The 22,196-nt window shown below is 37.6% G+C and overlaps 1 protein-coding gene across 7 annotated transcripts in view; it reads left to right on the top strand.

The window, feature by feature from the left end:
- The window catches only part of brd4 (bromodomain containing 4), a 176,369-nt gene that overhangs the window by 97,872 nt on the left and 56,301 nt on the right, over nt 1-22,196 (top strand). For all 7 annotated transcript variants that reach the window (XM_072248423.1, XM_072248421.1, XM_072248425.1 and 4 more), the window contains 4 exons: nt 5,722-5,850; nt 8,813-9,019; nt 13,245-13,456; nt 15,457-15,743. In XM_072248423.1, coding sequence (XP_072104524.1) covers nt 5,722-5,850; nt 8,813-9,019; nt 13,245-13,456; nt 15,457-15,743 — 835 coding nt within the window. The remainder of the gene's footprint in view (nt 1-5,721; nt 5,851-8,812; nt 9,020-13,244; nt 13,457-15,456; nt 15,744-22,196) is intronic.

Genomic DNA, 22,196 nt, shown 5'->3' with positions numbered 1-22,196 from the left:
AACCTTAACTCGAGGACCAGACCTATCCTTATCCATAATTAACTTGAAACTAATGACATTATGGGCACTGGATCCAAAATGTTCGCCAACGCATACTTCTGTCACCTGACCTGTCTGGTTCCCTAATAGGAGATCAAGAATTGCATTCTCTTTCGTTGGTACCTCTATATATTGATTTAGAAAACGTTCCTGAACACATTTGAAGCACTCTGAGACAGGGAGGGCTGTGAGTAGATTTAGTAGAAGTATTTATGATGTCTTTTGACTGAATGAGTGAAAATATTTTCTCCTGGCAGAAGAACAAGAAACTGAATACAGATTTAAGATAATTGGCAAGAAAGACAGAATTGAACCAATACTGTAGGATTCTGTAATAACTAACCTCAAAAATTTCGAAATGAAGCTGCAAATTGAGCATAGGCTAGAAATGTGAAATAAAAAGCAAAGTTACAGCAATGGGCAACAGATAGTAGCAACATTCTAAGGAGCTTATTTAGAATTTTTATCAATCTACTTCCAAAGTTTACTAATTTGGTCTGATTATTGATATACAATTTAGTGTTTGATCAAATATCTATAAAGTTTTGTGACTGTATACTCAATAGCTTAGCCTGTTTTCCCTCAGTTTCAAAGCAATTCAGAGAATAACATTCCAGCAGGGATTGAACACAGATATAATTGCCACTTGTTTTAATGCTTACTATAGCTATCCTTTGTCACAGCTGCCCTAATTAATTAGCTTGTTTATTTTGGCTTTTTTCTTAAAAATGTGCTGGGTGTGTTCTGGCCACCGCTGCATTCTTCGCGGCAATGTATCGGCAGTGTATTGGTCTGCGGCCCGGAGGTTAGGGACCACTGATCTTGAATGTTACAATCGTCAAAAGCACTGTTTAAAGGCAGTCTGCTATCTGCACTAGACATCTGGATTGATTTTGTTCATTTAAAGTCAATTAAAAAAACACACCAACAAAAACAGAATTCTTGTGTTGATAACTACTAGGAATTAATACATGAGTTTTATAGTACTGTTGTAGTTTTGGTAGCATTTTTTATTTTGTATTTTTAGATGCATAACTTCTTACTCAGTTAAATGGTAGTTTGTATTTTTATACCTTTTTAATTATTTTCATGAAACTTCAGCTGCTTGGGGTAGCCACTTGGGCCAAAATGTTTTAGTCCCAATGTATCCCAATTAACCAGAATCCACTGTATATTTTTTTCCTACAGTTCAGTGAATAAGATTACAATTTGCAAATCCAAAAGCATTTGCAAAGTGATAGAATGTTGCAGTTTTATCACCAGTGTAGATTGCTGGTTCGTAGTGCAGCATGCTTTTTATAAAATGTGAGAGAACCAGTTAATATGTTTTAACTACAGTTTTGAAGATTTCAGTTGTTTGTTTTCCAGTCTGTTTTAACAAAAAGGAAACACCCTTTTATAGCTCTTAAGTTCAGTGTTGGAAATAAATGTGCATGCTCGTGGTAAGTTTAGTGCTTTTACTTCTCATCATTGTCGTGGTATACTTCTGGCAGTGTTTCCTTCTGAAAGCCACTTTCCCCATTTTGGCCCTCTTATTTTTCCTGATGACATAACTCTTCTGATGTTTCAGTTTCTATACCGTTTTAAAAACTTGGGTCATATCAGGTGAGAGGGAAGAGTAAAATGAATAGGTTCAAGTTTTAAACTTAATAGTTTTTTTGCAGATTGCATATTCTTCTATTCCCATAACCCCCTTAACCCAATGTTCATACTCGAGTTCTGGTTATATGAACTTTGGAAACTTCAGATCTTTGGAAATGAATAACTGTGTAATCGCTAAAAATTTCAGAGCTACAAACAAAGCAGGGACTTAGGAATTTAAAAGACAAACAGTAAACTAGGGCACAGGAGGAAAAGTGCTTAATTTCTGATACAAACATGAATTGTTGTATTAACTTGTATCCCTACCCTTCATTTAAGGAGGGTAGCCAATATGAACATGGTTTTTGCGAGGGTATTGCATAGTCTATCAAATTGGTAAATTGGCTTATTATTCTAACTTGTACTGAGGCGCAGCGAAAATTGTCATGTGTGCATGTCGTGCAGATAGCTTAATTACATCTGTCTTTTGAGATTGTTCAAGGAGAAACAATGGAATGCAAAATGTAGTTTGTTACAGTTACAGAGAAAGTAGAATGCTGGTAGACCATAAAGGTACAAGGCCAATACAGAGTACATCATAAGGTCAAGCATCCATCTTATTTTGGAGCACGTGCGCACTCACTCACATACACTCTATCAGAGGGAGAATTATAGAGTTCAATAATATCATTTACTGTGCTGTGTAACCTGAATTAACAAAATTTGGTAAAAATTCGAATGACATTTAAACACCAGTTCTTCAAACACACAAGCACTATATCTTGGCTGGGTGTTTCCGTTTAATATGTGACCAAATAGTTCATTACTTAAGTGTTTTATTTTGTGGACTTTTGAAAACATTTTCTGAAAAGTTGCTAGTTTGAGTGATTATTTGCTACCATTAACATACTCTAACTAGATATTGCTCCTTACAATTCCTTTGCCAGCAATTATTGCACTATAAAAGGCATTTGGCTGATTGTAATTTGACTCTTTTGGGCTGCACAGATTTTAGTTCTTAGTTTGTATAACAATTATGTGTTCAATTACGTACTAGATCAGGAACAGTTATCTATCAGGCTAGAATCTATGAGGAAGATTAACTTAAAGCTATGTTTGTTCTTTGAGAATTGGTACCATACTATTTTAGCATTGAGTAATTGGAATTTTTCTGTCAAAATGCATAATTTAACATTTTAGCTTCTGCTTGTGATTCACTGTTTAATTTAGTGGAAGGAAAATCAATATGGAGGCCAAGATGTGATAAGAGTCCTTTAACAGACAAGGAAAGAGTATAGTGGTCTTTGCTCAAATGTTTGTTAGGGGAATGGTTCATTGAGCAGCATGAAAGGGATATGCAGAACAGGATAAGGTGTACCTGAAAATGAAATGCTAAATTGATGAAGTACCGTCAATATTTCACATCAGCTTGCTAAAGGTGGTGGACAATTAAAGGTAACAGGCATATATGGCTCCAAATATGTTCACTTCTTAAGCAGCTCAGGATTTGTGTGCTAAAGCCATACTCCTGTCAGATCACCGGCAGGTGGTAAGAGTCGACTCCCTCACTTCTGACCCTCAACACAGGTGCTCTTCAGGGCTGTGTACTAAGCTCCCTCCTTTACCCTCTGTACATCCATGACTGCATCGCCACCCGCAGCTCCAGTCTGCTAATTAAATTTGCTGACGGCACTGCACTGATTGGCCTAATTTCACTTAATAATGAAGCAGCCTACAAAGAGGCAGTCATAACCCTGACAGTGGTGTCAAAAAAACTTCTCCCTCAACGTTGCAAAAATAAAAGGGCTGGTTGTGGACTACGGGAGGAATGGAGACAGGCTAACCTCTATAGACGTCAATGGATCTGGGGTTGAGAGGGTGAACAGCTTTACATTCCTCGGCATAAACATCACTGAGGATCTCACGTGGTCTGTACATACCGGCTGTGTAGTAGAAATGGCACAACAACACCTCTTTCACCTCAAGGCAGTTGAAGTTTGGATTGGCCCCTCACATACTAAGAAATTTCTATAGGGGCACAATCGAGAGCATCCTGACTGGCTGCATCACTGCCTGGTATGGGAACTGTACTACTTTCAATCGCAGGACTCTGCCGAGAGTAGTGCGGAGAGCCCAGCGCATCTGTAGATATGAATTTCCCACTGTTCTTGACATTTACAAAGACAGGTGTGTAAAAAGGGCCCGAAGGATCATTGGGGATCAGAGCCACCCCAGCCATAAACTGTTCCAGTTGCTACCATCCGGGAAACAGTACCACAGCATAAAAGCCAGGATCAGCAGTCTACAGGACTGTTTCTTCCACCAGGCCATCAGACTGCTTAGTTCATGCTGATGCAACTGTATTTCTGTTATATTGACTGCCCTGTTGTACATAATTATTATAAATTACTATAACACACATTTGAACAGAGACGTAACGTAAAGATTTTTATTCATGTATATATGGATGTAAGTGATAAAGTCAATTCAATTCTGCATAAATGCCAAATTGATGGCTTGTGATTCCCACTGTCACAGAAGCTAATTTTCAACCAATTTATTTCTCTTTAATACCAAGAAGTAGCTGACAGGACAGGATGTAGCAAGAATTGTGTGTACCTTTTGTTAAATGGCATTACTATAATCAGTTCTCCAGTTTCAACCAGACGTTCAAAGTGCCAGTAACATAAATACTATAGCTATGAGAGCAGATCAAAGATTGCGTGTCTTGAAGCAAGTGACTCGCTGACTCACCTGACTCCTGATATTGTTTTGCCATCTTCAAGACAAGTCAAAAGAATGCCTTTCTGGGTGGGGAACTCCAACACTACTCAGAGCTTGTCACTAATTGGGGCAAAGGTGTGTGCTTGATGTCATTCCATCACCCATTTTCACAATTTATTCCTTCCTACATAGCACGCCGTAGCTGGTATGTATACCATTGACAACTTGCTCCGCAGTGGCTTGCCTAAGTTGTTCCTGACAGCTCTTCCTAAGCCTGTGGCCTGTATTATCAAAATGGGCAGGGATTTGAGGCTCATGGGAACATCATCATCTGCAGATTCCCTACAAGTTTCATGCCATCCAGATTTGGAAGTGTATCGCATTTGTTAATTGTCTCTGGGTTTAAATCCTATTTCACTGAAAAGAACTCAAGGTGGCATCACACTTAAAATACAGTTGTGGTTAGGTAATTAATGCTGGCCTTGTCAGTGAGTCCAAAGCATTTATCAGTGGGCTAGACCTGTTACTGTAATCAAATTGGAGTTGCACACAATGATACATTTAGCATTGGATTTCTGCAAGTGACAGAAAGATGAATTATTAGAAATTTGAGGTTCTTATTGGTGCCTATTTGTGCTAGTTTTGCAGGCATTAGGGCAGTCTAGTGTAATGTAATGTTGGACTAGTGGGTTAAAAAAAAGTTCTGATGTACCTGATCAGTATCCTCAAATACTGTTGCAATATGGAGTCAAAAATCAAGTCAGAATTTATCAAGTACAGTATGTATACAATATGTCACATAGTCTACCTTAAGATTCATTTTCTTGCAGACTTTTACAGGAAAATAAAGTGAATTAAAATTTTTGAAGAACTACACATAAAGAGCTCAGAAAAATGTGTTCATTGAAGTAAGACCTGTACGTAAGGTGTACATATACTTAGATAACTTTTTGGGAAAATAAGGAATTTTTATTTGAAAGCTTTACAGCTTTGAAGGTGTACAGGTTGATGGATTTTAGAAAATTATTGAAAATTGCCATAGGTCAACACTAGCTTTTACGTTTTAAATTAAGATAGTGTTCTTGGATGAAGAATTCACTTTTTGTTTTGAAATATGTGTCTTACTTTAAAAGCCATTTTCAAAATTTTTCAAAGCTGCGTTACCTTCATTCAAATGGATTTGTTTAGGTTATGCTCTAACTGTGGGCCTTTTTGTTTCAGAAATATGATTCCTTGTATGGCGTTCCTAATATATTCCAGGAGCAAATCCCCAGACATGTTAATTAATCTTAATAATATATAAGGACTTTTATGGTGATTAATAGTTTGCCTGTGAATTGTAACAAATGTCCCAATCTTTGTTTTTTTTTTTTTAAGGCAAAAATGGATAACCGACAGTATGGGGATGCTCAAGAATTTTCAGCAGATGTTCGGTTGATGTTCTCCAATTGTTACAAATATAATCCTCCTGATCATGAAGTGGTAGCAATGGCAAGAAAATTGCAGGTTTGTGTTCTGTTCTGAGAAGAATATGTTACAATGGATGTTTATTGAATTACTGATCTTTCCGATTTTTTTTTCTGCGCTAGAAACGTGTACAGGTCAACATTCACTAATCCGCCTACCTGTATTCCGGTTCCGTACTGATTTCAAATTTTCCGTGCAACTGTAATTTCAAATTTTCCGGGCCACCGTACCAATCTGCTGCACATTGTTTTGGTTGCGCTAGATCTGTTCATGTGTTGGCGCACTCTTATAAGCACAGACAGGCGATTCCTGCTTGTTTTCCTGCACTTATTAATAACATTTGCGTGAGGCGTGGCCGCCTGGTACTCGCCTGTCTTACTTGCCAGCGGTGGGGGAGCTGGCACGCACTGGGTCAGTCCGCCTGCCGGCAGTCGCACACTGCCCTCCAGCGTTGCCCGGCTGGCGCTCCGTTCTCTCCTGCCTGTGACCTCAGATCAGACGCGGTGACTCGCTGAATTTAAGCATGTTACTCAGCGGAGGAAAAGAAACTGACGAGGATTCCCTCAGTAACTGCGAGTGCAGTGTAGTCTTTGGGGTAACTGCAAGTCTGAGTCTTTGCTATCGCTTAGCTCACGCTTGAGTACTGGTAGTGGGTGCGCTTTACTTTTTGCCAGTGGGGAGGGGGGATTGTTGCTCGCTGCTGCTTGCGCGCAGGAGGGAGGGAAGCGGGGGTGGGAACTTAGGGGTTCTAACATTTAACTGTTGTTCATTCTTTGGGGCACTCCTCTGTTTTCCTTGTGAAGAAAAAGCATTTTAGGATGTATATTGTATACATTTCTCTGACATTAAATGAACCTTTGAATCCTTTGATATTTTGAAGGTATGATGAGGCGGTTAGCTATTGCTTAATGTGATCCTTCTGTAATCCGGCATTTTCACTAATCCGGTACTCCTCAGGTCCCAATGGTGCCAGATTATAGAAGGTCGACCTGTATTACCCAAATACACGTGTCTGTGGTTTAGGTGAGGATAATAGGGAAAGGCTAAGAAGTTTTACAAAATTGTATTGAAGCAGTGTGTTTTTATTTGAAGACATGGCTAAAATAGTTCCTGCAAATGAAAATATATTTCCATCTCAGTTGTAAATTAACAAATTCTTTGACCCTAGCATGTCAGTGAGGTACATGAGGTTGTAAAAACCAGGAAATTGGAATGTAGTAAACAAGCTGAAAAGGTGCAAGTAGTAAAGGTCAAAGTACATCGGATTATGTGTCTTGTCTGTAATTCACACATTCTTGCTGGTTGAATCAAGACATGAAATTTAGGCTGTATTCCAAAAATTAAACACTTTACCAGATTAACACTTGACTATGAATGACTGAGTATTGTTTGGAATAGCAACTCTCAGATATTATATGTCTGTCCATTCAAGTGTGTGTGTGTGTGTGTATATATATATATATATATATATATGTATATATATGTGTGTGTGTGTATTTCTATGTGTGTGTGTGTGTGTGTATTTCTATGTGTGTGTGTGTGTGTGTATTTCTATGTGTGTGTGTGTGTGTGTATATATATATATATATGTGTGTGTGTATATATATGTGTGTGTGTGTGTATATATATGTGTGTGTGTGTGTATATATGTGTGTGTGTGTGTATATATGTGTGTGTGTGTGTATATATATGTGTGTGTGTGTATATATGTGTGTGTGTGTATATGTGTGTGTATGTATGTGTGTGTGTGTGTATATATATATATATATACACACACGCAGCTATGGAACGACTCAGAGATAGTGACTTCATAACCACGTATTTCTTAATACCATTAAGATTTTTGACCTTTATCACACTGCTGATGGTGAGATTTTGTGCAAAGCAAATACTGTTTTTATTTTTGTCTCTTAATAACTACAGTTCAAACTGACTTGGTGAACTGCCATGGGATACCCTTAGGATGTAAAAGCTGTTGCATTTTAACTTTTCTACTCAATCTATAGAATCACTGAAAATAAAAGCTGATCAATGATGTTGAATTACTTCATAGCATTGGATTGTGTAGTTAATATTTTGCCCATATTATTGGCGCAGTAATTATGTACTCAGATGAAAAGTGCTGTGAGAGGGTTCAAAATTAAAATTTTCCTGAAATAAAATATTGAGAGGAGCAAATTAGTAGTAAGGGTACGTGTCAGGAATTTAAGAGATCAGGTTTGTATAAGGCTCAAATTGTCTTGGTCAGCTTGGGGTACAAAATCTCTGTGGTTTGTGTTGGGCTTTAATTTTACAGCTGAGCAGGTCTCTTCCAAGTCTCCCTCTGATGGATTAGTTTCAATGAGAGATTGCTGTCACAATAACTGCAACCACCATTATTGTAATTCTATACTGTGTTGAAAGACAGTAGGAAGTAATGTTTCTGCAGTTATTTTGAGAGTCATAACTAGTTTTGGTACACCTACCTTTCAATTTTCAGTGCAGAAAAATTTACAAAGTTATGTTTTTCTCATTCTCACAGATGCACCCATTTTTATTGTGAAACTGTTTCAACTTGGCATTTTTTAGCCAGTTGTTTATCATGTAGAAATTGATATTGTTCTTACATGTGTTAAAAATATGGAGACTAATGTCACAATCAAGAGCAAAGTCAAATTTATTGTCATGCACGCATATATGGGTGCAATGAAAATCTTATTTGCAAACACAACATTATTTAAGCAGCATTCACAAGAAAAATGTAAATTAAACATAACATATACACAACCTTTTCACAAACAAGCACAATCAGAACAGAAAAGCCTAGTCCATTTAAGTGCAAAGTGATCAAATGGCCCTGGTGTTGCTAGTGATTAGGGTTTTGCTGGTTGGTTCAAGAATCAAATGAAGGGAAGTAGCTGTCTTTAAAATCAGGTATATTTTGAATGCATTGTATATGAACAATCCAATTTAGGTGGAAATTGGATTTCATATATTTGGTCTGCAATCTTTTTTCTTTTAGGATGTTTTTGAGATGCGTTTTGCAAAAATGCCAGATGAGCCTGTTGAACCAGTTGTTCCATCTCCTCCTCCTGTGCCACCTCCAACCAACCAAGTATCATCCTCATCTTCAAGTGATAGTAGCAGTGACAGTTCCTCTGACAGTGACAGCAGCACAGATGATTCTGAGGAGGAGCGGGCACAGAGGCTGGCTGAACTTCAAGAACAGGTACCGCCTTTGAGGCCTCCATATAAACTTTGGTGGGACATGATTTCAGTATCCTAGTTTCATATTTCTGCAGCAGAGAACAAAGGGAATTTATTTCTTTTAAGCTATTTTATGTTATTGTTACCATTTTAAGATATTGATATTTAAAAAAATAATTCGTCAAGTGTTTTTTCAAGTGAAATTTCACGTCCATTTATCACTAATTGCATTTTTGTACCTTCCCACTTGGTAGATCAGAAAGGTTAGTTACTGAATGGGCTATTTGCTTTTCTGACATTAGCTGAGGAATGGGTTGCTTCAAGTGAAGTGTTCACTTACAAATGCCCATGTTTGAGGTTTGAAGAGGTAATTTCATATTTCTCTGTGTCCCACATATTTTCGTGGTTTACTGTTTCTGTAGACTTGTTTGCCTGCATGGATGACAAAGCATTAAGTAAGAAATTTCAACACAGTTACTGGCCATGCAGTTCTGTCAACCAGGGTTGGTGTTTGTCTTAGCTATATGGGAGATATTTACTCAAGTGAGTCAAGTTCTTTTTATTTCACTTTTATGTCCCCACTATAGCATGCTTTGGTTAAATATTTCATTTGCCTAATTCTGAGTCATACTGCGACACTTGATATGTTTTGGATGTTATTATTAGTATATTTTCTTTCTTTCTGGTTAATTTGCTGTCCTAGATGTTCTTTTGAATTATTCTCCTTTACGTTGTGGAGGGAATTTGTCCTTGAATGTTACCAATTAACCAGTTATTTTAGTACTTCCCTATTGTCCAACTGTTAACATTCTTTTTCAATATTGGTGTTAACTAGATATTATCAAAAGTTTGCATTGATTTACATAACATCTTTTTAATGAGCATTACTTCATTTCAGCAAACAGCAGATTATGATCTCCCATACCTCTAATGCAATTATACATCTGAATGGAGCTATGATTGGAAATGCATTTGGAGTGAATGTTTACCCACAGCAATGATTGTAGTTTTCTCTACCAATTCCTATTTATACGGCTATTGTTTTTGATAAATAAAAAGTGATCAAATTATTGATTTGAAAACCATATTATGAATTTATTTTTTGGTCTCTGGATTTTGTAGTGGGGTTGGGGTGGAACCTTCACTAAATTAGGAACTAGATGGGGGGGAGAAAGCAGTCTTTGGAATAAATGATCAAAATTTAGTAGTATTAAATAACTTGGAGCTTCTCAATTTCACCAGACATTGGCAAGTTTAATTCTAACGTGTAGCTGGGCAAGGAATATTACAATTTTTATCTATGTCAAAAACATGAACTATATCAGCATTGTGGAATTGTTTTGGAGAACTATAAAATACAATCTTTTGAGGATGACCCTGATTTGATAGTTAACAAATATTTTTGATTTTGTTAATCTGAATGTTGATATTCAATTAGACTGGAGCCATAATTTGAAAACTGAAAATCAGTTAGAATGTTTTAGTTGATTCATAGAGAAAGAACTTTTTGCAAAACTACATCTTGTACAAACATAGTGCTTTAGAATTTATTCTGCTTTGAAGTAAAGTAGTGGGATTTGGATGGACTGCACTTTAAAATTCATGACTTCATGTTGATTGAGTATCGTACCACTGAGTTTGGAGTCAACCTTGATCAAATTACTTAGGTTGGAAGTGAGTTTATTTAATTGCATATAGTGCTGTGGCTAGAGATTATGTCTGCCACAAGTAACTCATCTTTGCCTACAGGGTGTTTTGTTCCCTTGTGATGAAAATTTTTAGTGATTCAGTAAAAATGCTGTCTATCCAACTGGTAAACAAATTGTATCTGACATTTATTTTGATGTGTAAATTCAGGTATATGTTGGAAATATGAGTAACATATTCAAAACTGTATTGGATTTTTAAATGTTCACAAAATTCCTACAGTTCATAAGCAATAACAAAACAATGCTTAAGAATTTGAAGCTTAAGATAAAGTTAATCGATAATGAGATCATTTACTCAAAGGTCAAACTCTACTGTTCTGAGCTGTGTGCAGCTTTTTTATGAAGAAACCAGTCGCAAGACATTGGAATTTTGCTATGTGGGTGTTGCTGTTGTCACTTGTGTTCCCACTTGTCCAAGCATTTCATTGTTATGTCATGGTAGCTGTAGTCTTGTATATTTAGTTCAGAATATGCTGTACTTTAGTCAACCATTTAAATATACCCAGCCTCCTTTGCTTTTCCACTCAGATCCAGCACAATGCTTTCCTAATGATCTTCTAAACCAGTATATGAATTTTCAATGATTTGTCTACATTTCCTCTGAACGTCAACATCTTTGAACATTTCCCTCCTCCATATTCTCTGCCTTTCATTCTGCTTATTCATGTTCCTTCAAGGCACCTCTGCATCATCTTCATAGCTCATAATGCTACATAGCCTATACTATTGTCAGCAAACCTAGAAATGTTGCATGATCCTGTTAGCCAATAGGTTATATACAGCTGGGATTCCAGCATCAATCCAATAGCATCTTTTCTGTAGCCTCCCAGATAATTTAAGTTTTCTTTCTATTAGCAAATCTCTATCTGTGACAGTACTAATATAATGTGTTCTGAATTTTAATCTTGTGTAGTACTCTTATCAAACATTTTCTGAAAATCCTTTATCAATCTTGTATCAACCACATCCCTTATCAATTCTGCTGATTATAAGTGTGAAAGATTTAACATGAGAAATAGGAGCAGGAGTAGGCCATTGGACCCATCGAGCCTGCCCTGCCATTCAATAAGATCGTTGCTGATGTCCGTAAACTCAGCTCCATCTACCTGCCTTTTCCCCATAACCCTTAATTCCCTTAACTATGCATAAACCTATCTAACTGTATCTTAAATATATTTAGTAAGGAAGCCTCAACTGCTTCCCTGGGCAGAGAATTCCACAGATTCACCACTCTCTGGGAAAAACAGTTACTCCTCGTCTCTGCCCTAAATCTTCTTCCCTGAACCTTGAGGCAATGTCTCCCTAGTTCTAGTCTCACCTACCAATGGAAACAACTTTCCTACTTCTATCTTATCTTTCCCTTTCAAAATTTTGTATGTTTCTATAAGATCCCCTCTCATTCTTCTGAACTCCAGAAAGTAGTCCCAGGCGACTCAATCTGTCCTCATAGGTTAACCCCTTCATCGCTGGAATCAACCTGGTGAACCACCTCTGCACTGCCTCCAAAGCCAGTATATCCTTCCTCAATTATGGAGACCAGAACTGCACACAGTACTCCAGTACCCTGTATAGTTGCAGCATGACCTCCCTGCTCTTAAATTCAAGCCCCCTAGCAATGAAGGCCAATATTCTATTTGCTGCCTTAATAACCTGTTGTACCTGCAAGCCAACTTTTTGTGACTTATGAACAAGCATTCCCAAGTCCCTCTGCACGACAGCTTGCTGCAATCTCTCACCACTTAAATAATAATCTGCTCTTCTATTATTCCTTCCAAAGTGGATGATCTCGCATTTACGAACGTTGTATTCCATCTTCCCACTCGCTTAACCTATGTATATCCCTCTGCAGACTCTCCACATCCTCTGTACAATTTGCTTTTCCACTCGGTTTAGTGTCATCAGCGAATTTTGCTTTGCTACACTCAGTCCCCTCTTCCAAATCATCAATGTAAATGGTAAACAGCTGCGGGCCCAGCACCAAACCCTGCGGCACCCCACTTACCACTGACTGCCAGCTGGAGAAACATCCATTTATACCAACTCTCTGCCTTCTATTGGTTAACCATATTTCTCTGATAAATTCATGTTATTTCTAAGAGCCTTTTTTGCCACTTCCTTGAATAGATTCCAGCAGATTATTTCTTTTTGTCCATATAAGTAATCAGGCCACTTTTTAAAAAAATCTTACAAATAGTTATGGTTTAGTCTGCATTGTTGAGGGAGTAATAGAAGGAAATTGAATTGTAGACTTGAAAAGTACTTGGGTGAACATCTCAATTTTCAAGGCTATCGGGAGGGAGTGGGTTTGGGACTACCTGGATTAATTTTGTACGGAGTCAAGACGAAATTGATAGACCAAAGGCAGGCCCCCTATGCTGTAACCATCCCGTGATTCTGGGTAATTGTGAACACTGCATTCTATAGTAACCAGTCCTCCGCATTGCATTAAATCTATCAAATACATGCAAAATGTTCTTGTATTCAAAATTTTTTGAAGTAAACTGCAATTAAGTTTGAACATTATTTTGTGTCGTACAGTTGAAAGCGGTACATGAGCAGCTGGCTGCCCTTTCCCAACCACAACTGTCAAAACCAAAGAAGAAAGAGAAGGACAAGAAGGAAGAGAAGAAGAAAGAGAAGGAAAAAGAAAGGGAAAGGCATAAAAAGAAGGATGATTTGGAGGAAAAGAAGAAAAGCAAACCTAAGGAGCAACAGCCAAAAAAATCAAAGAAGAACAATGCAAATACCAGGTAATTTTTTCTCAGTGGTGTGAAAGTTACTCGTGTCAGTTTAATGTCAGTCATGGTTAAATCTTGCTGTCAATTTTTCTATCTTCAATTTCCTGAAATTTGGAGTTCCTATTCTAGTGTTCATAATGAATAACCATGTAACTGTAAATATTAAGAGATACCTACTCAGTATCTGAAGTTCTCTCTTGCTTATGTTGGTCGGAGATTTGCTTGGAATGGAGCTCAGAGTAGATGTTTTATTTCCACAATTGCCTTTCATACCTGTTGGCTGAAGATCATCGTTTGTCAAGATCCGCAAGTGTGGTACTCCATTTGGGGAATAAAAAACTATTATTCTATTTGTTAAGCAACACACATCAAAGTTGCTGGTGAACACAGCAGGCCAGGCAGCATCTCTAGGAAAAGGTACAGTTGACGTTTTGGGCCGAGACCCTTCATCAGGACCTATTTGTTTGTATTTGTTAATCTCAAATTTTAATTCAATATTAGAAGCTCTCAGAAGAAATGTGGCAGAGGTCTGAAGTGAATGTTTTACACCAGCATTCACCAAGGAGAAGGATATTGAAAATAATGAGTTTATGTAGGGGTACCGTTGGCAGATGGAATTTGATCCCAAGTTTTGGGGGGGAGATGATGATTTTAGGGTTGTCTAGTTAAAGTAGGACATGTACAGTAAATATTAGGGTGCTAAGAATTGAGACCTTTGGTTTCAAGTTCTATTCCCTGAATGTGGCAGCACATGGTGATGAAGAAAGATATATAGCACACTTCATGATAGTAAAAGGGATATTACATTGCAATTTTACAAAACACAGGTTGGGCCACAATTGGAGTATTGTGTGCAGTCCTGTTAACCACACTACAGGTGGGATGTATTTGTGCTAGAGAGAAGTGCTAAGGAGATTCAGCAGAGTGCTTCCTGAATTGGAGGATGTTAGTTGTGGCGAGAGGTTTGATGCACTTGTTTTCCTAGTGTGAAGGAAGCTGAAGGTGACATGAATGAAATTATCAGAGGCATAGTTAGGGTCATTGGTGGGAATCATTTTTCTGCATGGTAGTAGTATCAAAATCAAGATGACTTGGGTTTGAGCTGAATGGATAGTTCTAAAAAGGTCCAAGGAGAAAGTTTTTAAACACAATAGTTGATAGCAAAATACACCTGGAGATGGTGTTGTAATCAGATACAGTCACTGTATAGTCAGACACTAAAATAAGAAAGGCATGGAAGTTTACAGCCCTGATGCAGACAATTTGGATTAGTGTAGATGGGTGGGAAGGTTCTTCTGGATGTATTGGGCTGGAGGGCCCATTACCCATGGAAGGTATGATTCCATGATCTTCAGGTGAAAAGCAAATAAAATGAAATTTTACAATACTACTTAAAAAATAAATTGTTTGATGTTCCATTGTCTGCCAAGCCTGGCAATTAGCTTGCAGGGGTTTCATCACCAGTTGAGGTGACATTCTCTGTGTAGTTGGTGCTTTTCTCTGGGAATGTTCAGGTTTATAAAGGTCCCCATCTGTTTGCCTCGGTTCATAGATGGGATCTACTGTATTTTGAAATGTTTGTTTACTCTGTAAGAGCCAAAGAAACATGAGCCAATAGAATTCAAAGGTCAACTGAAGGAGTAGCCAGTCAGGTTTGAGGCAAGTGAACGGGGAGCTTACATAAACGCGATTACTTCCGGAGAGAAACACCAACGAATGAGCACTACGGAAGTCACCTTGACTGGTGATGAAAAGTCTGCAAGCTAATTGCCGGGCTTGGCAGCTGCCTCAACCTGAGCTATGAATATTCATCACGATCCTAAATAAATTGCTTGTAGGTGTCCTACATCCTCTATGGTGAATATATTTGTAGTTATGTATGCACCAACCGATGTATCAACCACTTTGGAAAAATGGTTACAACTTAATTCTCTTATAGACAATTTTCTGTTTCTTTGAACTAGTGAGCATTCCTCTTCACTGAAACTTAATTCCTATCACTCTTTCTTCAGGAATATGAAGAACAATAAACCTGGACCCACGTATGACTCTGAAGAAGAAGATAAATGCAAGCCGATGACCTATGAGGAAAAGAGACAGCTGAGTTTGGATATAAACAAACTTCCTGGTGATAAATTGGGAAGAGTAGTTCACATCATTCAGTCCCGCGAACCCTCACTGAGAAACTCAAACCCTGATGAGATTGAAATAGACTTTGAAACGTTAAAGCCCTCCACATTGCGAGAGCTAGAACGATATGTTACATCGTGTTTACGGAAAAAAGCGAGGAAACCTCAAGGTGAGAGTTATCCCTTGCGTAGAAGAGAGAGCTAATTGAATTTTTAGATCAGTTTTACAGATTTGAGTTTTGGGTTACAAAAGCTATTCTTGAAATCAGTAATCTTCCTTTACTGAAATTATTCTCCACCATCATTCGTTACACTATTTCTTGTTTGTTGGGCCCTTATGGGACTTCTTTTCCCTCTAGACTTTTCCTAGTATTACCTCTGAAAACCAGCTGCTGGGCGATGTATAAGATACGTGGAGTAACTGTTTCTTTCCTAAGTCCTACGCTGGACCCGGGCCAACATTGCTGGTGTTCTGTGCAATGTTAACACACTGTATTATTGCCAGAGACTGGTTTGTCGAAGCAATTGTCAATTTTAGGGAACAGGCACAATCACACATGCTGAAACCCTGAAATTTAATCAAAAATGTTGGACTTGTATCTGAGAGAAAACAATGTTTTTGTTCATTGATTGAAGTGGTGTCACCTTAAACAAAGCTTAAGAGACATTTTGGGAGCAAACACAATGGGTGCAGTACTTACCGTAATGGCCTTCCTTGCAATTTAATCCCCTTGCTGTATAATTGTAATTCAACAGATGAAATTTACTTCTGCCTTGCTTCGTGGTGGATAATTCAAATCCCTTTAGATTGTTGTCTTGGCAGTTCTCCTTACTCCATTTCCAATGAGATCACTTTTTATTTACTATTTAATATGAAGTATAAGAAACAGGATTCCATGTATGCTGTAACTTTTTAACTGTCCGTTCCCTTTTTTCCATTAACTTTTGAGGCATCATCCCTTGCCAGAATGACCATCCTTACATGATGAAGCAGCCAGTAAGTCTTTATTGATTAGCTGTGGGGTGTTGCAGAAATGCCTTTTTTCTTCTACTGTCTTACAACCACATTTTTCTTGCAGTTTGGGTTTGACAGTAAGCAGAAATAGGAATGCAGTGTGATACTTTTCCCTCCCCAAGAGTCAGCTTGATTACATCAGTGCACATAAATGCAGGATGGTTAACACTGGTATTCCCTCATTTCTATTTGGCAAGATGAGTGAATTGTAATTAAGAGCTTAGTTTTGTTTTTATTTAGAGATCCAGCAGGTTCTTCCGACCCAGTAAGCCACCCTGTCCAGCAACCCAACCATTTAACTCTAGACTAATCACAGGACAATTTAGTGACCAGTGACAACTTACTGTGCCATAGAGTTGAAAATGCTGAATAAGTCAGCATTTTTTTTGGTGTTTTTGTTTCCCATATTCATCCCCTTTCTACTTTCTAGAAACTGAAGTGTGGAGAGGAATTAAACACTGGAGGAAAATTCTGGTAAACTGATACTTTGGCTGGTTTTCCTCAGACTGGATACTAAAATTTAACTAAATATTTATTCACACCATACAGCAAAGGACTATTTTGTTTTATTAATTATGATTTAAATGATCAATAAAGATACAGTATAAATTCCTAAAGTTGGTAACAGTGAGGCCATTGTGTCAAGGCTATAGAGTGTGGGAAAGACCTGATAGTTAAAAATGAAACTGTTTTGAAGGTTACTGCCATTCAGTTCTAGCTGCTGTTTCATGGGCTTACTATGTGCAGGTGTTCATCTTTTTAAATAGAATTTAAAATGTTTTTAAATTACCCACCCATACTAGGCAGTGAATTCCACATCCCCACAATTTTGGAGTGAAGTTTTTCCCTCATAGAAAACCATAGAAAAACTACAGCACAGAAACAGGCCTTTTGGCCCTTCTTGGCTGTGCCGAACCATTTTCTGCCTAGTCCCACTGACCTGCACACATAGAAGTCATGTCCCCTGTGATCTCTCTTGCTAATTAAAGTCTGTGGCTGGGTTCATCATTTTCAGTAAGATTCAATGGCAAACACAGGCAAATCATTTAGGAGGAGTAAGAGAAGTATCTGGATGGTTTCCTCATGGATAGGTGCACGGAATCTGTTTATTTGTTGCAGCTCTGTAAGACTGGTTAGACCAATACTTAAGTATTTTGTTCAGTTCTGGCCACCTCATAGGAAGGATGTGAAAGGTTTAGAGAAGAGGCAGAGATTTATCAGGATACTGCTTGGATTAGAGAACACACCTTATGAGGAGAGGTTTAGTGAGCTACAGCCTTTTTTTTTTAATGAAGGAGGATGCGAGGCGACTTAATAGAAGCGTATATGATTACATGAGGCATAATTAGAGTGGGCAGCCAGTGCCTTTCCCAGGACAACAATGGCTAATACCAGAGGAAATCCTTTTAAAGTGAGTGGGGAATGTTTAGGGGAAATGTCAGAGGTAGTGTTTTGTTTTACACAGAATAGTAAATGCTTCAAGAGCACTGTTGGGGTGAAAGGAAAATGGAGGGAGGGCTGTAGGCTGTATAGGAGACAAAAGTTTGATTAATTTTGCATTAGTTTAAAAGGTTGGCACAACATCTTCAGCCAAAGGGCCTGTTCTGTTCTATGTAACATGCCATGATAGTGTAGCGGTTAGTACATTGCTTTTTCAGCTCGGGGCATTCCAGAGTTCGTCTGGTCCCATTCTGTAAGGAGACTGTCTTCCCCATGGAATACGTGGGCTTTTTCCCAGTGCTCTGGTTTCTTCTCGTAGTCCAGTGGCATACCAGGTAGGTTAGTTGGTCATTGTAAATTGTCCTGTGATTGAGTTAGGGTTAATTAGAGATGTGGGGTTGCTGGGTGGCATGGTTCGAAGGGCTGTTAGGGTCTACTCCGCACCGCATTGCTAAATAAATAAATGTCACGAAATTGACTTGTACAACTGCAGCAAGACACAGTATGACTGCTAGGTTGGTATTTCATAGAGTTAAGTGTGCAAAAATGAAGTTGTGGTAGTATTGATGGGAATTATAAATAAAATGGAAAGAAAACATCACTCCAGGATCAACCCTTGGGCTGGTAGGAGCTTCATCTCCAGAAATTCAATGAAATGAATAGCTATAATCACACAACTCAGAGGGGGAAAATCAAGTGGCAATTATAAGTTTTATCTTAAAGATGGATAAATTTATCAGTGTTAGTCTTGTTAAAATGTGTGACTTCCAATCTTGTTTGAAAGCGGAGCACTACAAAGCATCATGTTGAGGGTATAATTAAATGTGCTTGTGAAGAAGAGCCTTTGGGAGTTACCTTAGGCAAATTTACCAGTATAATAGTGTATCATAACGTGCACATTGTTTTCCTTTTTTATTCTCATAGGAATAGGAGTTTCTGTATAAGGTGATAAAAGATGGGAGTTGAATGGACTTGTACTCTGTGCAGGTCCAGTTAGTCAGTTTTGACCCTTGCTGTCAGGCAGAAATGTTTATGGTGCTTAATCATTCATTTTTTTGGGAATCTGGGATAACCTAATGATCAAGAGTTTAGTGACACATCAGTCACCAGCAATCAAGATGGAATTTGTGATTTTGCAGAATTCTGCAAACATAAAATTGGACACCAACTAGTTTCCACAGAACTTACAGTTGCAACCTGGTTGTGGTTTGGTTACTTCTATGAGTTAAGATATGTTTGGCTTATGAGGTGATGAGTTTTGTTGCAGTATGTTACTGGTACCTTCAGGTCCATATGTTTCATAAAGAGGAAAAGTTATGACCGTCAAGAGTGAGTTGGAAACTGGAAACAGTAAGAAGATGTAATTAACAAATTTTCAAATCTGTTGTTGTTCCTAAAGTGAGTATAAATTGTATATTAAAACCACTTCTTTTGCAAGCCACATTTCATTTTATTTTTATTTTTAATTGACTTTTGAAATATGCTGGATGCACAGCAGTAAATTTAAGATTTACAGATTTTGACATACTGTTTACTGCTTTATTTTTGGTGCTTGTCAAATGGAAGCTCTTGGTGAGGAAAAGCAAGCCTCTTGTTTGTGTTGGGAACCCAGGGCCAATATCAGACCATCCTAGCTCACAGCATAACCAGAAATGCAGACAATGTTTCGGAACTCAATTGACTGCATGGATAACTCTAGGGGATTCAGATGCTTCTGTCTGAGTTTAACAATGCATTCATTAGGAATACCAATGCTATATGTATACAGTTTTGCAGGGGATTTTTTGGAGTTGACACAGTATGACTTCATGCCTCACATAATCTTATAATCCCATCATACTGAAATAAATTGAATCTGGGTATATTTTTCTCTGCTCATCCCCCTCTGATTAAATAAATATCCTTGGGCTTTTTTTATTTGAAGATTATTATTAGTGATACTTGTATGCCATGATATAATGAATTTCACTATGGGGATGGGTGTTTTTACAAGCTTACATCTCCAAAAGTACCTTTAATGTAGTAAAATGTCCAGAGACTTGAGAACAATGTTGGTGTCCTTTTGACAATGACACAGGCTATATCAATGTCAGTGACTAAACTTTGATCGAAGAGAGGACAGAGTTTCAGGAGGATAATATAGCTCTTGTTGGTAAGGTGGTCAGTAATGAAGTGATTAAATTAGTGTGCAAGGAATCAGAATTGGGGGAGTAGAAGGTCTTGAGAGCTTCTTGGGCTGATAGGCTGGAGATTGAATCACAGAGTTAAGGACTTTTAAGATTAAGGATTTGCTGCTAAACCTGCAGTACATGTTATATATGATTATCAGCAATGAGTTAAGTTGTACTTCTGTTAGAGGGAAGTAGGAAAATAGCATGTTATAAGAGACTTCAGTGATGCAGAACATCTGGGTGATCTAGTGTATGATTTGAAAAAAGCTATTATGCAAATACTCTAAGTATTTGAGAAAGCCAGCACTACAAATGCTGGAGAGGACAATTACAGAGGGCATTGGTCACACTACATCTGGAACTCTATTGCAGATAGTATATTGCAGATATTACTGATAAAAGGAAGGTTGTTAATATGTTGGAAGCTGTTCCAATTTACAAGGCAAGTAACTAAACTGAGGCTAGATTGGTTTTGCATGTATGCAGTAGAGTTTACATAGACTGAGAGTGAAGTTGACTGAAGCTTAAGATCCTGGGGATTCCTGGTAGCATGGTAGAACATGCTTCTCATGAGATACTTCAAAATACTGTGTTTCTGAGAGTAGATATTTCATAAAAACAACCTTTACTTCAATTCGGGTGCAGCTGAAAAGACTTCAAGTCTTGTCTAGAAAACCACAGTGTGATCCTCTAGCTAAACCATGGCAATTGAACATTTAATGCATTAGGAACATACATAGAACTGGTATGTGACCACTATCCAAAATATGACAAAATCCTTGGAATTGTGGAATTAAAATTACTTCATTTAAACAAAATCACATTTTATTCTTCCACCCCCTGGAAAAATATACCATGTACTCCATTCCTAATGCGCTAAACTGCAATTTGAATAGTATGTAGCTTTTTTCTACTAGAAGACTGAAGTTAGTAGTGCTTTAGAAAGTCATTCATTATCATCAATTCTTGAAGCCTTGCTGAGTTTCATTTTCTATATTACAAATTCCAGGACCGTTCTATTATACATTAAAATGTCTTGTCCATAAAAATACTTCAGGAATTTAGAGCAACTCTGACCAGTTGCGTTGTAATACGGTGCTTCCTGCGCAAATTATTTCACCTTGAGGCTGTGCGACAGCTATCTGAATTTGCATATTCTTGGTAGCTAACATCTGTAAGCATGTATTTATTCCAGATCCTAGGTTACAGTATTTTCTCACTAACCAGTTTATGAACAGTTAACATGGAAGATATTTTTGTTCAACTAAAATGAGATTGTATTCTTACTAAGATAATTGATACTTAGAAAATTCCCATACAATGTTTGGGGAGAGGATTTTGCTGTACATGGTAGAATAGCTAATTTGCCTCAATGCATTTTATTGATAATTTGATTAGTAGTTGCAAGTGAGATAAATAACCATTTAATCCAAGTTACTATAAGAACATATGTGAAAAATTAGTAATTTTGGTGTAGTTGATAACATGATGTGGTTTCCATTGTGCTCTATGAAGGGGTTCTTCGGCCCTAATCTGGGAGATATGTTCTACATTCTTTATTGGAAGATATTTGTAAAATTTCATTTTTGTAACAATCATCTTTTTTTTTACTTTGAATGTATGATCATTGTTAAATGATCTACACTGTTACAGCTTCATTGGATTTGTGAATGGGCATGCACAGGTTGGGTTTTGACATCTTTGGGGCTGCTTAACCTAGAGGTCAGAGCAACAGCTGGTTTTCAGAGGTACACTATTTCCTTTTTTTATTTTTGAACTAAATTTGACTTCTCCAGTGAAATTGACTTTGAATTTGGCAAAATAAAAAGAATTTCAGTAGTGATGTCATGATACAGTAGTAAAATTTTGAGGATGGGGGATAAGCACATTGATGGAAAGAAATATTAAATGTGATTTTTCAGGTCATATAACTCATTATGCTAACCATGCCACTGTGGAGAAATACTGAACATTTCCAAAGATGCCAAAGAATTCTG

Source organism: Mobula birostris, chromosome 32, assembly GCF_030028105.1.
Source record: "Mobula birostris isolate sMobBir1 chromosome 32, sMobBir1.hap1, whole genome shotgun sequence".
Taxonomy (NCBI): domain Eukaryota; kingdom Metazoa; phylum Chordata; class Chondrichthyes; order Myliobatiformes; family Myliobatidae; genus Mobula; species Mobula birostris.
This window is presented reverse-complemented; position numbering and strand designations above follow the sequence as displayed.